Source organism: Micromys minutus (genome assembly GCF_963924665.1).
Source record: "Micromys minutus genome assembly, chromosome: 5".
Taxonomy (NCBI): domain Eukaryota; kingdom Metazoa; phylum Chordata; class Mammalia; order Rodentia; family Muridae; genus Micromys; species Micromys minutus.
The window spans coordinates 25,589,365-25,605,775 of NC_137974.1; the positions used below are offsets into that span (position 1 = coordinate 25,589,365).

The 16,411-nt window shown below is 41.8% G+C and overlaps 1 protein-coding gene across 1 annotated transcript in view; it reads right to left on the reverse strand.

Moving 5' to 3' along the window:
• The window catches only part of KLF12 (KLF transcription factor 12), a gene marked incomplete at its 5' end in the record, with an annotated part of 80,512 nt that overhangs the window by 55,786 nt on the left and 8,315 nt on the right, over positions 1 to 16,411 (reverse strand). Inside the window, one exon of the mRNA XM_080917160.1 lies at positions 12,582 to 12,644. Coding sequence (XP_080773286.1) covers positions 12,582 to 12,644 — 63 coding nt within the window. The remainder of the gene's footprint in view (positions 1 to 12,581; positions 12,645 to 16,411) is intronic.

The following is a 16,411-nucleotide window of genomic DNA, read 5'->3' on the forward strand; positions in this document are numbered from 1 at the left end:
GGGACATATGCAGGTTGCCTCATGTGTTCCAGAACAACCTGCCGGTATTTGTGTCTCGGTCTCTGTACATTTTTAGATCCACCAGCTATTAAAAAAAAAGTCTCCATTCCTTATCCTCAAGTGCAGATGCACAGACACACAAAGCTTGTAAAATGCCATTTTGGCTCCGCATGTTCCTAATCCATAGACTTGTCCCTCTCCTCTAAGCTCTCAACCTCCGTATCAAGTTGCTCCTGTTAAGTAACGACTGGGTGTGGCCCTCGATGCTCCTCTTTCTCGGCAGCAGCCGGTCCCCCGCACACACCCTTACCTTCACCCACTGCTCTCTCCACGGATCTTCAGGAGACTCAGCCAGCGACAACCGAGGCCTCCTCGCTTACCCGATTCTGTACATACGATCTCTGGGAGCTGCTAAGCATCAACACAGCAATCCAACCTCCTCGTGTCCAGGCCCCACCCACAGCCCCCACTAGCCTCTCTGACTCTGGGCTTGCTTTTACTACTCGAGACGTCCAAGTGTGTTACTCTCCTGCTGCCTCTGTGGTAGCTCATGTGCAGCGGCCTCCTCCTTTACCCCAGCTATCAGGCACACCCACACCGCATCCTCCCAGGATTCCTGTTCTCACCGAGTCTGCTGAGTTGTTTCTGTGTCCCCAATCGCACATTTGTCACATTTTTGTTGGGATGCTTATTCCCACCGGGCATGCCCAACTTACCGTCGTGTTAGGCCCCAGGAGTGCAGGAGTCTGCTTTTGTCTGGCTAAACACCCGTGCCTTCACCCCACCCCCACCCCAGTACAGACAAGTGAACAGAACTCATGTGCAGCTTTTGAGTGAGGGGGAAACGGGTAGGTCACGTGGAAATGTATTCTGGAGGAATACTCGAGCACCACAAAGCAAAGAGAAAACGGGACTTTCAAAGAAGATTTCAAAGTGGTCAGGTTTTCTGGTTGACTGAGAATCAGACAGCCCTTCGGTTATAGGTTGCAACTAAATGCAGGTAGGTATAGGGGAACATCAAGGGAAGACCCCAAGGAGTGGCTCAGCAGAGAAGACACTCAGAAAAGGTGCTCTGCAAAAGAGAAGGGTCTAACAGAGACCTGGAACAAACAGCAGGGTTGCTATCCTTGTTTGCTAAAAGGAATTGGTGGTGTCTTCTGGTCCTCTGGTAGGGCAAAGACCATCACCACAACCACGAACGATGCTCAGTCAAGCCTCTCGTTAGGAGGGAGATGTGGGAACTCCGCTTGTTTTCCGGTCAGCTTTCCCCTCACTTCCCCATGCCAATGCCACTGTAGGGTTCATGCAGGCAACTCCCTAAAAACACACCAGGAACTGTGCCCCTCAATACTGCAAGCATGGCAGTCTCATAAAGAAGGGGACAGCATGTTCACTGTGACAGAACAAAGGTCCTGCCACCCTAGGTGTGACATCATTTAGAAACATTTCCCATCTTAAAAAGTCCCAACATCTTCCTCCATCCCCCCAGTTGGAACCAAAATGGCAATAACCCAATGGCCCAAATGTGTAGTTTTAGATATTTTAGTTTATATATATTTTTGTTATTGTTGTGACTTATTTTTTTAGATTTTTGAGAGTCTCGCGTCCTCAAACTGGATGCTATTGCGCCTTCCTCCAGAATGCTAGCATAGGCAACTTCTTTGAAGGTTTTCACGTGATTTGGGAGAGCTCAGGATCCTCTCCTCTGGCTCCTGTTTCCATGACTCCAACCACACAGCTTGTCCCTGCCTCTTGCCCTGCTTTAGGAAAAATGCGAAATCACACGAGCCATCCGATTTCATGAGAAGTGGGGCAAACCTAGTGGAAATTTTAGGATAGCATTTGAAAAAGATAGCTCAGCGTGTGAAGAAGACGCTGTTCACTAGCTGGCTCCCAGTGTTCCCTAGAGGATGAAGACTTTCAGGGAATTAGAGCTGCAGGAACAGAAAGAAACAAGGGTGCGGAGAGGAAAAAAAAAAAAAACCCAGAGCCGCTACAAAATTCTGAACACTCGTGCCCAGTCTTAATGGAGGCTAGAAGGGCAAATGAGTCCAGTCCTGTTTAGAAGTGGAGACATGACCCTAGATTGCATTTTGGTTTCAGGATTCTATGACATCAATCTTTACAGCACTCTCAGCGATACCCAATTTCACCTCTAGGTGGCAGCAACTCTCTTCCGTTCTAAACATGGCTGCCTGCAGCCTTTGTTTCTGCTCTCCAAGGTAATTCCATACTTCCTTTCACAAATAAATACTATGCAGTTTGGGGAAGATTACTGTAAATCACTTCCACTGAAGGACATCAGTCCATTCTTTAGTTAAGCTACAGGGCTCTGCAAACCACACAAAATAATTCAGGTCTAAAGTGAAAAATAACAGTAGTGTGTTTTCTTGTCTCTCTTCTTCTAACCAAAAGCAGTATTCTTCTTTACAGGTGTTTAAGGAAATGATTACAGGAAAGGGAACTGAAGAGATTTCTATTTTGCAAGAATATTAATAGCACCCTATGGGCGATTAAAGTCATTGGTTTTTCACAGACTGTAAGTCGATGTGCTGGTTTATAAATGTTCTCCATATTTTATTTTATAGCTCAGGAGGGCAGTTCCAATGTCCACACAATGATGAGGACACAGAGTGCTGCTGTTCTTCAGGGCAAACTGAAGAAAATACTGCACTACTTCCTACAAGTTCCCTTCTGTTGAGCTGTGGCACATTAGCCTTTCTAGAACATATATTTATTGATGGTATTGAACATACCTATAGGCCCAGGAATCTAAATTGTTTACATTAAGAAGGCACAAAAGAACTGTAGCCTCATCAGAGTCTGGCACAAACACTAGCCATGGCAATGAATCACCAGGGAGGTAGGGAAGAGACTGCTTTTATATGAAGCTGGAATGTGATAGTGTCTAAAGATCTGGGTTTATAAAGCATTTTCTTTCAAGAGGCTCCAGTGAAGAGTATGATCTCCTAAGCACCTTGATAAGACTGCAATAGTTTGGGCCTGGCATTCTTTGACTGACATGAGAGAAATACCGAGATACAGGGGTTCAAAGGTAAATGTACAGCTAGAACACGTGCTTCTGGCCACGTGCTTCATGCAACTCCCAGGAGCCGCTGCTGTCCCCTGCCCATTTTTAGTACCAACACAACATGTGTTCTCCATTTAGAGGGGGCATTTCTGGTTATGTGATTCAACATCCCATGCTAGAGAGAGGGATTTTGGTGATTAGGAGGAAACGGTGTGCACTATGTGGGAAAGGCGCTGTGTGTAATCTGCCTGAGCATCCTTCTCTTCTGGCTACTGAGTAACAGGGTAACCATTAGCTGCTGCTGATAGAATATCTTGGTATTATTGGAAAGATGAGGAACTACAGCCTCCCAGGGATATCATGCAAGTTCCCATTTCCTAACTAACTCTGATCGCTCCTTTCCTTTCTGAACAGAAGGGGAAATTGAAGGTAGCCAGCCAAGGACTCTTCTCCATGGCTTGCCACTGAAACCTCCCTGTCCTTCAGGAAACAACAGCTCTTCTCTCTCACTTTTCTCCTGAAATAGCCTAAGTCCTATCAACACCCAGGCCCTTCCTTCCTTGGCCAAGGGCTAGAGGTCCAATTCAGTGGGAAACCCATCAAAATGATCTGTCTTCCATTATGCTGAGTCCGTGGGGCAATGTGAAGGAGTTGAGATGGGGCCCTTCTGGGTTAGAGCTTCCCTACTAAGTCCTTTAGCTGGACTTGGCCTGCTGCTCTGAGTCAGGGGTTCCTCTTCTACTTTCCGTTACTCTGTCCTCTTCTAGTGTCCCCAAAGTCTCCTTGGTTAATGGCAGTCAGAATCAGTTAGTTGCCTTACTTCTAACTAGATACTCACATGTAAAAGAGGCTAAACTGAAGAGAAACTTAGAAAGAGATGATGGCTTTCCCCCCAATGGGCAATGGATTCTAGCAAAATGGGCAGCTAATTAGCTGTGAATTTATATAGCTGGGACTGGTGATACTGAGTTGTAAAGATTTTGATAAATACATCATCTTTTGTCTTTTAAAGACATTAAAAGATACATATTATTAGAATGCTTGCTACACCAAGACATGTAATAGTTTTAGGTATGTAATCAAGAAACTTTATACAGACTAGTGACCAGATTAAACCATCATAATAATATGAAACTATATTGAAATGATGATTACTTTGCTGTTTTGTGTCTACAGAGAATCCTCTGTATATGAGAAAAGGGGGAGGGATAGATGCAGACTAGGATAAACTTATACTTCACTGAACACCCCTACTGGTAGGCTTTCCCTGTATCTTTATAGATACATTAAGAGTTTTGATTGGCTTCACATATTAAGTTATTTTTCTCTCAAATACTTAAATGAACTCCCTCTCTCTCTCTCTCTCTCTCTCCCTCCCTCCCTCCCTCCCTCTCCCACTCTCAATAGCCAAATTTTCTGTTGAATATTATGATAAAAGAATAAGCTTCTCAGTCATCTGTCATGGTGTACACCTGCAATCCCAGGACTTGATGGGAGGAAAATATAGATTTCAATGTAGCCTTAGCTACAGGAGTTATAGGCTAGCCTGGGCTACACAAGACCCCTCCTTACGCCCCTACCAAAAGAGTAGCCATTGGTACTATTATATGGAACACATACATATTTTCATGTTGGACCATACTATTTTCTTCATTGTTTCAGATTGTTTCTCTATTTTTTCAGATTTCATTGCAATATTATTTATTGTAAACTTTACTCTCTGAGCAAGTTTTAAAGAGAAAGGAGTCTGACAGAAGATAACCACATGATGCAATTTCAAAGCCAGTAAGCAACAGCACTTTGGGTAGCTTTTCCAGAGAGTAAGGTGTGAGTATGTGATGTTTAAATACCCATTGCTGTATAAAATGTACCCCACAAGTAACCATTATATGACAAGTCAACAAACACTAGTGTAGATTGTCCTAAAGCTGTTCCTATTTTAATGCTAATTTCAATTCCCCAAGAAGGGCTACCTAGTCATGTACTTATGAGGTGATTTCATCTGAACCTTCCCATTTTAATTAGTAAAATAAAGGAGAGCCAGTGACTGGACTGGGTAAGGGAAGTGGAGAGAGAGGCTCAGAGGTCAGAGGACAAGAGAGTACCATGGGGAGTTCCAATATGGAGGTGGAGAAAGATGAACTAGATCCAGGTGGGCTTTATTGGCAATAAGTGATCATGAACATATTAAAGATTTTATAGGTCTTATATCTAATATAGAAGGGCAGCTTGTATCTTTGTCTCTTTGATGTAATCTTATTGTGTAGAGGGTTTGTGGATTGAGAGTTTGATATATAAAGTTTGATATATAAACAGCTATCGAGCATTAGAGTAGTGTTTGTGTTGGGATTTGGGGTAAAGAAACACCCTGGGACGGAGGCGGTAAACAGGCAGAGTAAAACTGCCAGGGAAGGGAAACTGTGATGGTGGCTTAGACCGAGCGACAGAGGTGTGCGCTGCTTCCTACTAGAAGGCGGCCCGTGGAGTGAGACGCTGGGGCCTTTAAAAAAAATAAGCCGTTTTAATTTTTTAATATTTACTGCAACACACTAGAACCAAGCAAATCATTTTAGAGCATAAATTAATGTTCTTGTTAGTGTGAGAATGATGTGCTATCTTGAGAGTCTGATACCTGGTAGTCCTATACCTTGATAGTCCTATAGCTATGCTGGCTACAGCCGTGAAGAGATGACGCGAACCAACAAGAACTGTTGCCTTATGTGTCCAAATAGCAGGTCTGCAGTGTAAGTTTATATACGGTTCTGAGCTAAAGGCTAATGAAAGCAAAACATTCACACACTTGTAACAGAAAAATAAAATCTCAGAATTGGTGACCTTTGTGGCTCCGCATGATCTTATAGCCCCAATTCTCATATAATTAAGAAAATAACTACAGAAAATAACCTAGCTTAATTTCTTTCCCACATCATCTTTATTGTGGCAAAAGAGATATTAGAGAATCAGCCGACATCAGCAGGACCAACTTGCAATTTTCATCCATGAAGGTCTCTTGCTGAAATTCTAGGTAATAAGAGAATTTAAGAAAATTAGACCAAAGCTGTTTTTTTTTTTAAATAAAATCAATTCTGAAGGTGAAGCACAGAATTTAAATACATCTAATTGTCACCAAGCTAAAATGAGGTAGCTGAAGTTACCAAGGAACTAATCAAGTAACGTGGTAAATACATCCATAACTCTAGCACTAGGATAACTGATATGGAAGGATTAAGGAAGGCCAGAGGGTTTGCTGTCAGCTTGTGCTCAAAAATAATTAAATAAACATAAATAAATAAACAGAGATATAGGAGCAGTATTGAAACATTTACTTTAGATAGCTGTAGATTCAGAGGGATTTGAGACTTAGTTCCCCCAGAGACATTTGTTTTATTGGAAATCAGGGTGGAAGTGCAAACAGGTTTGCTAATTACATCAACTGTGGCCCATTTATAGGAGAAAGCGTTCTTCCAAACCAAATTTAAAGGCTTACTGAGACTTATTTACCAACCCCTGTGGGCTGAAAAAAAATCACAAATGGCCAGGTATTTGTGCAACTGGAATTGTCACAGAATGAGCTCTCCACAATCTCTGATGCTTTTGTTCTCTAAGTCAGGAAATAATTAAAAGGTCACAATTACTATTGCCCAAAAATATGGAGAATGTAGAAATATCAAAGACAGTGGGTTGAAATGTTGGTAGGAGTATTGCTACTTGCCTGTTGTGAGCAGCAATGGCTGCATCTTCCCTATTTTTTCCCTGTTAGTTTGACATTAGTGAGAATTTCCTAGACAAAGTCTTCTGTTTAGCTTGTAGTGAATGGTTGGGACATAATGTTGAGGGGTATTTTAGTTTCCAAATTGGTAGACAAGTGCCACATGGTGGAAAGACGATTAGACAGATGAGTAGGAACTTAGATTGATGCCCAAGTTTGAAACATTCCTTCTCCGAGTTGGGGTCTCTCTTTTCTATATGTGTAACAGGATGAGGTTGTCTTGATTGGTGATGTTTACAGCTCAGAGATTGGCAATTTGCAAATAGTCTGTCTCCCTTTAAATGGCTGAATCTACATAAAATTTCTGAGCCGGGTTTTATCCCAGTAACAGCCCCAGTGTCTTCCTTTATTATGGAAAAAGATGTAGACAAAAAAGACTCATCTTACTTTTACAGCAGAAAAGAACTGGAGTTTCATCCCAATTGGAGATTCCATGAAGCCAGTGGCAATATTTTCAGTTGTACAGATGGAAAACATGTGTGAATAGGAACTTCCGGTCCCCTACAAAAACTTGTGACACACACATTCAGATGTTACATGTGATTCAACCCAGAATACATAATTTGGCAGGGGATGATTCAAACTAGGACTTTTCTGTGTCTATACTATCCTGGGCATACTAGTAAGAGAGAAATCATAATTGAGACAGTGATAGCATATCAGATAGAGAAAGTTACTTCTGCTTTCCTGAGGACAATTTCTATTAATGAGAAGAAGTGCCTCATTTTCTGTGTCAACATCAAAAGAACCATGAAGTCTTGATTATGTGGCACCATGTACCAATGTATGCAGTGACCCTTGGCACATGTTCTAGACTTTTTTCAGCTACAAGGCCTAACCTTCAAGAGACTGTAGGTCACAGGGAGTTTAAAGGTCCGGTGGGGTGGGAGGGATGGGCACATCCTCGTGGAGACAGGGGAGTGGGGGCAGGAAGAGGTATGGGATGTAGAACAGTAGAAGGGGTGGACTGGGAGGGGAATAAAATCTGGAGTGTATAAATACATAAATAAATAAATGAATAAATAAATAAATATTCATATAATGAAAGGTAGTAGAACAAGATGGCCTAATGTAGCAGTCTGGCATAGGAATCCACACTACACAAGGAAGCAACTATAGGCTGGAGTAATGGCTAAGTATGTTAAGAGCATTTACTGCTCTTCTTGAGGACCAGTGTTTGGATCCCAGTACCCATGTTGGGTGGCTCACAATAGCCTGTAACTCTAGCTCCAAGGATCAAATGAGGTCTTCAGTTCTCTGTGGACACCTGCACAACCTCCCTTCTACTCCATGAAAGCAAATCTTAAAAAGAAGCAGATATGAGTAGAACCCGTCTTCCCAGAAGGACAGGATCATTTTTACTAGGGAAGACAACTTTATCAATCTGGGGATGACGCTGTGGGACCTCACCTAAGCAGTTTGCCCCTCTCATTAGAGTCCCCCACGTATCTACCATTCCATAACCTGCCATACCTAGAAGCTCAAAGTCTCTTTGTCTCATCATCTCTTAAAACAAAACAAAATCCTCTGGTACCATGCTATGGATACTACAGAATCCTAGGTTCCAACTGTCACTCATCCTGAGCCACTCATTGGGTTTATTTCTCCCATTAATGAACAATGAATGCATTCATATTTCTGTCCTCTCCTTTCTTATGATAGCTTCTTTCTTGTTAGTCAAATCAGCAGCATCTCAGATGCAAGGGAAATATTTTCCTCTGTCCTCTCTAATAGTTGATGGACACCTCCTTAAAGGAGTCATAGTGAAAGACAAAGGAGAAGTTTGATGCATGACTCAAAGAAAGACATACACATGCCCAAAGCACAAAGGGTCAGCAATCCCCAAATTACCAACTACTCCATAGTATAAAGCAGTGAAGGGGTAGGGCTTGTATCTGGACTGGCCCACTTTCTTCAGTTGTCTCTTTATTAAATGAATCATATAATAATAACCCAGTCTTCTTTACTGCTGTGATGCTATCCCTTGTAGGAAGTTCTTCCTTTCATTCCTTAATCCCTGGAAGTTAACACATACCACACACCTGGCTGCATCTTAGTGTCTGTCAGTAGACCTCATAAACTCTGGTGCCCTGGTTCCATCTCTGAACTAACATGAACACAATATTAATATATTTTCTTTTGGTTTTGGCAGATGTTGTTTGCTTTAAAAAGACATCCGTGCCCACACAATTCTTCACCTCCAGAGTGCTGTTACCATGAAAGTGCCTAGTGGATGCTTCCCTGTGTCAGCATTATGCAGAGGAAAATGTTACTTTAATACATCTTAAACTCACTTTACTCAATAATAAACAATGGTTTAGGAACTGTCAGGCGCAGCCATTGCCTTCCAGAAGCTACCAAGTGGACATCAAGCTCCACAGTGGAAGTTCAAGCATTTCCATTATTTATGGATTTTTAATCGCCCATTTGATGAACAGCTTTAACTGATTGGAGCATTGGCTAACCCAAATGCACAGGTCTACTACTCTTAGCTCTCATGCATATTCTTTGGAGTTCTAACAACAGCAAAGCCAATCTAGTGATGAAGTTGACATCTAATTCTACAAATTATCCCCAACTTCTACTTTGAGGCAAACAAATGTCTCTCGCCTGTATTCACTACTGCTAGATGAGTAGTTAAACTTTCGGAATTTTTCACAGTCAATATTTCACAACCAAGTATCAACCATTTATCACTTCGCTAGGAGTAGGTGCTGGATGATTCATGGGCTTCTTCCTTGCCAGGTGATTTATCCATACACCAGAGTCACAGTATTTACCTAAGAAAGATTCAAGGTAGTATAGATCATAGACATTTTAGCTAGCGCCTGACCAAACAAGTTTATTTATTAAATCTCTCTGTGCTCCTGTTAGCATCAATTTAGAAGTGTCTCCATCTTCTTCCATGTCTGATATCATCTCCAAAGCACTGGATACAATAATAGCTCATCTCTCTCTTTTCCCTACTAACAATATATTAGTAGTTCTCTTCTCTGGGTTGGTTTTTCTTTCCTTTTTTCTCTCCTTTCTCCAGCACCGAGAATCAACTCTAGAACGTCTGAGTATGCCAGCAAAGAACTCTAGCACTATGCTGTTGTCTCAGGTTTTTGAACTGCTTCTTGGCTTCTTTCTTCTGAAATATTTCCCCCTCATCACTTCCCTCCTATTGGTCTTAAATAAAGGTGCTAATTGATCCCTCTTTAGACTGCACTACAAACGCCCGTCCACAGAGTGCCATCTTTCCTGCATTAGAGAATCTAAGTGTACCATAAGTATGTGAGCATGCATGTGGTACCAGCATGAATGCTCCAGGAGTATCAGGACTTAAGAAACGCCCACACTACCCTCCCCCTACAAGCCATCTGAAGATAGAAACCATGCTTCATTTATCTTTCTAATCCAGTTTTTGTAACAGTACCTAGGAGATAAATAAATGTTAAGTAAACATGAGCCGAGCTTTCTCAGGGCTAGTGGTAAAGTTACTTTTGGTTATTTTCATGGATCACTTATTGAGAGGAAAAACCTTTTAACCTTACCAGGTGGCGTGCTACCATTTTGTAGTGACAAATTATCTTTACCTCTTGGGTAGAAAGGAAAAGGGAGAGAAAGACAATGTATTATCCACTCAGTGTTTCCCATTCAGCTCTTCAGAGCAGAGGGGCAGAAACGGGATCTCCAGGCTGACAGTATTTCCTGGGATCTTCAGCTCAGGTTGCTCACCTGAGTATCTCAGGCTCTCTCTTCATGGAATCAAGTGTCTTTGGTATAGTGTGCCCTCAACCTTGACAGAGTCTATGCAGTCTGAACTGCACCTGGCCTCTCGCTGGCTTTCTCTCTGTATCTCCTGGCTTTGTTATTTTCTCAACTTTCCAGGTCTTACAGAGGACAGCTTGCTTCAGTGACCTAGAGTGACCATCAAAAATGCTCAGCCTTCGAGCAGGCAAACAAAAAGCTTCATTCCTTGCGTTCTGTTTCCATATAATATTTCACGCTATTGTGAGGCCTAATTAGATTTAATGGGGCAGTGGAGGCAAACGGATCAGGTAATATTTAAAGTGCCATTTTATCCCCCCCAAAGAAAAACCCCTGGTTTAGGAATATAATTAATATGGAAGGGGACTCTGGCACTTGCCTTCCTACCTACATTAGACCAAAGTCATAGTTTCTAATCAAAATCCTGTTCTAAGCATAATCAAAAAAAAGGAAGAGAGAGATCTATGAATTTCCACTCATTTTTTGAAGTAACATAGTACATGGCTCAATTGTTTCATTTTTCTTTCTTTAATCTTTTCTATGATACATTATAAATTAAAAGGCTAATTTTGTGCAGCGATATGCAGGAACAGATTTTTGAACTAATATTAATCCATTTTCATGGGTTTATATGAAACAAACATTTTTGAAATCCTTTTGTTGGCTCGGCTCCCCAAAGAGTCATTTATCAAATGTCCGGTGGTTGAAACAACTTCCTGCCGTTTCTGGGAAGTTCCACTAGATGTTTGTTCAACAAGTTATTAATTAAAGATCTTTTCCATGGTTTAGATAGAGCATTATAATTTAAACATCCAGGAAAACTGAGTGATTGCATTAAAGTTAGTTATGCTCAGTTTCTGTCAGACCAGTAGCACAAACAGGGATTGTATTTGTTTTGTTGCTTCAGATATAGTAAAGCAAATTAGGTATATGTTTTTTGTTAATATCAAACCAATTCAAAAAACCATTAAGCAAATCTGGGATAATGTTAGGTTTATACATTTTTCCTGTATTCTGATATGGCTCTTCAAACTATGAGTGACCATCTGAAGCTACTTTCCTAGTATCTAGAGACTGGTTTTCAGAATGTCTGTCTCATTCTTATATGGAATGGTGGTAAGAGAAACTGTATTTAGGTGCTTACCTTTTCTCTACTTGGAAATTTTTGTCCCAGTTTTGTGTAATCTTTAGAGGCAATAAACTTAAAAAAACATAAAATAATCCTGGAGTACGTAATAATAGTTCAAAAGTAACTCCTCAACTCTCTACTCGGAGGATCAGGACACAGATTTCAAATTCTAAGTAGTATATATAAATCAAGTGCCTTGATTCATATGTTAACTTCCCAAACCACTTAATGGAATGAAGTTTTGATAAGAGCTGATATATGTGAAATGCTTACATAATGAAAGTCTCTCTAGAGTTCCTATCATTAGTGTGAGTTGCATAGGTTTGAGAGAGCAAAAAGCAATTAAAATTTCTCTTTTATTCCCCTTGTGACACTCTTATCTCTCTGTTGTATTATTCTTTCAGTTTTGAAATAATAAACCCAAGTGGGCTCACCTGTAAAAAAAAAAAAAAAGATATTTTCCTTGCCCTTTGTCCCATCCCCCACAAAAGTCAATAGATATTCAAGGTCAAGGCCAAAGGAGGTGGAGGGCGTCTGAAGAATAATTGACAAAATTAACAAACAGATGAATTAACTAAACATTTCAGAGGGAAGTTAAAGGTGACGACAACTCAAATACTGGGTTGCTAGGTCACCTTTTAAAAAGAAACAACTGTTTACAATGGTGAAATGGCTGATCGTGATAAACTAGATTACATCTGTTAGAGAAGAAAACAAACATTGCCTAGAGTGATGATGCTGGCAAAGTGTAGTAACTGCAGTGGAACTCCATCAATGCTTTCTTTGTTGGTTTCTTCCAGGCAAGTCTGGGATTCAGAAGACATTGTCTCAACACACAAAACAACCCCCCCACGGCAATAAAAGAGTGCAAATATTTATAAATTCACTTGTATACTCACCAAGCAAACTTCTGGTTATTCATTCGATTTCCTCGGACCCTGGACACTGGGGATGGATGTACCCTGTCAACAGACAAGAGTAAGTCAGGGACTGAGAAAACACAATTCTCACTGCCAATGAGAAAGCACACAGCATCTGCTTTATCAGCGAACTCTTTCTTAGATTTACTTTGTTCTCCCCATGAACTTGACCATCTCTTAATAAACAGGTGCAATTAATTAAATTCCTGTGCCTGCTAAACCTGAAGGCTTTGTTCTTTATCTCTCCTGAGTAACAAGGTGCTACACATTAACTGCAGAACCAAGAATTTCACTGAACAGACATGTAGGCTTTAGCAGAAGAAACAGTCACTGAAGATGTAATTCTTGCCTGGGGGGTAAGAGTGCGGAAAATATATGGAGGGCGGAATGCCTGCCCTCAGGGAGCCCTCTCCTGTTCGTTCCCATGGAAACTGCACAGAGAGACAATGAAGTGGCCATTCTTTGGGACAATTTCTAAATGTGAAAGTTAGAAAAACAGCAGGACTTCATCCTCCTATCCAGTAACAGGGTGAACATGTGTGAACAGGATGGAAAGGTGGATAGTTATTTTCAGGAGACAGGCTCTCTGGAACTTATGTTTCTGTACTTGAGTTCAGGAAGGCAATGTAAATTCAAAGTGCTAGCCAGGTAATAAAAGTCAATATAGATATAGATATAGATATAGATGATATAGATATAGATATATAGATATAGATATAGCTTCCCAATTTTCAGGGGTTGGAGTCATGTAGGGTTTGAGTTTAAAGCACCCAGGAACTGCTGGTATTCTCCAATACCAACCTCTTCTTAGTGTCCAGTTGGCAAAACACTATGTCCTACTTCAGCAGGCTTGTGGCTGCCTTCTTGCTTTGGACTGCTAGCCTAGGTTTCCTGAGATCGAGCCATTCTTTCAGCTTGAGGCCTCCTCACAAGTCTTCGCACCCACATATTACTTTTATTTACAGGGAGGGAGAAAAATGGACGGGGAGGAAGTCAAGGAAGGATGGAGGAAAGAAACAAAATTATCTCAATTGACCTTAAGACTCCCTTAAAACCAAAGCGGGGGGGGGGTCCCTATCTGAATCACAGCCCCTCACTGCTGCTCAGTGAAAATCACATCAAAACAGACACACCAGGGCAGTCTTTTCTGCTGGGGCCAACCAGCATCTTTCCCAAACCTGGAGCTGGATTGCACATCATACCCCCCCCCCCATCTCCCTTATTAATATGCTTTTTCTCCTAGGCTTCTTCAGGGTGGCTGCAGCTGAGCTTCTCAGCGCAGATTTTCTGCTCTGCATGGGGGAAGGGGGTGATAATTATACAGAAAGATGGAGGGAGGCCAGACAGCCCCTCTGCTGAACTGCCTTATTCAAGCACAGCCTACTTCCCGCTGCTCTGCAGCTCTGAGGATCACCTGTTGGTCTTGGCATCTGTCCAAGCTGGGGCCCTGGAGGAAATGACAGAGTCAGCTAGAAATGAAAGCCAGTTTGTATTCCAGCGCCTCAAGATACACACTTATCTTTCTCATATGTGGATACATAGGAGGGAGATGTAAGAGTTACCTAGAAGCTAGCAAAACTCATTCTGTCCTGTCTCCTTGAAATAGAATCCTCACAGTGAACTTCCTCTAGACCCTCCATGAGGTCTTGGTCACAAGGGTTAAGTGTATTTTCAGAAGTCCAAGGATTCAGCTCTCCACTACACACTAAGTCGTTTAACCCCATTATTGCAACCCAGAATTCTAAAACTCTACAGAAAACATGTCTTCCTTATGGTCAACTTTAGCAGCCGGGGTTGAATGATCACAGTATCTGTTATCATGGGCTGCCAAAACCCAACCCCCAAAACTGATTCTGGTTATCTGTGTGACCAAATAATTCTAACATTTCTTAAACTCAAATGAAGAATAGGGAAATATCTTCTTCCTCAGAGGGTGCCTACTTCATCTAAAAAGGCAGACCACAGCTTTCCAATGTCAGCTATCCTCTTAAAATTTTATTCCTTCAAAAGGACAAGTGGAGTTTGGGTGAGTTTCATTTTAAATTGCAGCCCGTTTGCTATCTGCCTTTCCCACATACAGCAGCCAGGCAGGTAGCCTAGTCAAAAACCCAGTAGCACAAACTACCGTCTAATCTGCATGTCATGAATTATTCATGAACCCCTGATTTCTGCACCTGCATCTAGGCAGAAAGCTTGCTGGGCACATTCATTATTCTTCTGGAGCCCCATACAGGCTCCATTACTCCTGAGCCACTTTGTTCAGTAGCTAAGGGTTTCAGGCCTTAGTACTAACTGCTGCATATGACAAGAAAGGGACACTCCAGGCAGAAGCAAAGGATGATCTGAGTGTTGTGTAATACCTTGGATCTGACAATGTACTCTACAGACACTGATTGCTGTGGTATCTTACTGCACACATGGGTGATTTACATCACACGGAAGAGGCAGATGCACCACCAGGGCCCTGTACACCAGTTGTTCTATTTATACATCCTGACTCATCTGGGGCCCCAGGCATGTTTATGATTTCCCTCGATTCTGAGCTTTTATCCTTTTAAACTTTTTTGCTATGTTTGAACCTCTTTGTTATCTTAATGTAAAAATCATCCTTCCTTCTTTGCGTGCAAGTACTGAGCCTGCTTCCCCGACCTGTGTCATAATGGCTAAGTTAAGAGACTCTGATGCCTCTGCTTTTCAATGTTTCCAGGAGGCGACATAAATTGATTGGTGCTAAGAGGTGGCAATGTGGAGTCTCAGCCCTAGACACAGTTATGAATTACTGATGAGTTTCTGGGGTGGGGACACTATCTCTCCCACATACCAGGCACTGAAAGAAAGCTGTGGCCACTTATGACACCAAGTAGAACTGAGACAAAGCCATGTGGGGTGTGAATTGTATAGCTGGCTTTCCTAGGATTAACCCAAAGTGTTGCCAGCTAGCAACATTCTAGGGCAAGTCACAATATCTACCTAGATCTCAGGATCCTTGTCTGTCCAAGACACATTGTATAGTTATAGGAAACATGCAGAGGACCACAGTCTTGAGAGCTGGTAAGAGGACTGAAATAATCCCATTGTCTGGTCACCTTACAGCCACCATAGTGTCACATGTCCCTATGATAATGGTGTAAGCAAACCTACTGAGCGTCAGCGTTTATCACATACAAGCATGTACAGTGTATAACATAGCACCTGGTAGCCATGCTCAATGGATTGTGATTCTTACTGACCACGACACGGCTTTGTGTATTAACTATACTGTTAAAGTTACCTTAGAGCGCCCTACTACAACTTGTGCTTAAAACAAACAAACAAAAAGTTAAAATGGTATCTTTGGTACTGGGATTGAATCCAGGATCTCACCCGTGCTAGCTATTCAAGTCCTCTACTACCAAAATATATACCCAGCTCCACGGGGGCACATATGACCATGCAGCTCAGGTTTCCTTTACCGAGTCCCTTGGCCACAGACATCATATCATCCCTGTTTTCTAAGCTGGTGTTAATTTTCAACCTTCACATCCCATACTACCATAATTTGTCTTTCTTCCCTCAATGGTGTGGACCATCTTCTAAGCTTTTCTGTTCCTCCTTTGCTCAGTCTTTCAGCCCCAAGTATGTTTATGGGTCACGTTCCTATGACCTTTTCTCTTCCCTCTTCACACTTACTCTGCTATTAGCTGAAAACATTTCGAACATGGCCACCCTGACCATCTTACCTACCCTCCCCGCCCCCACCACACATAGTAATCAGAGAAGCTAGGCCTTGCTGGGTTTCCTTCTACCAACTTGTCATCTTTTGACCACAG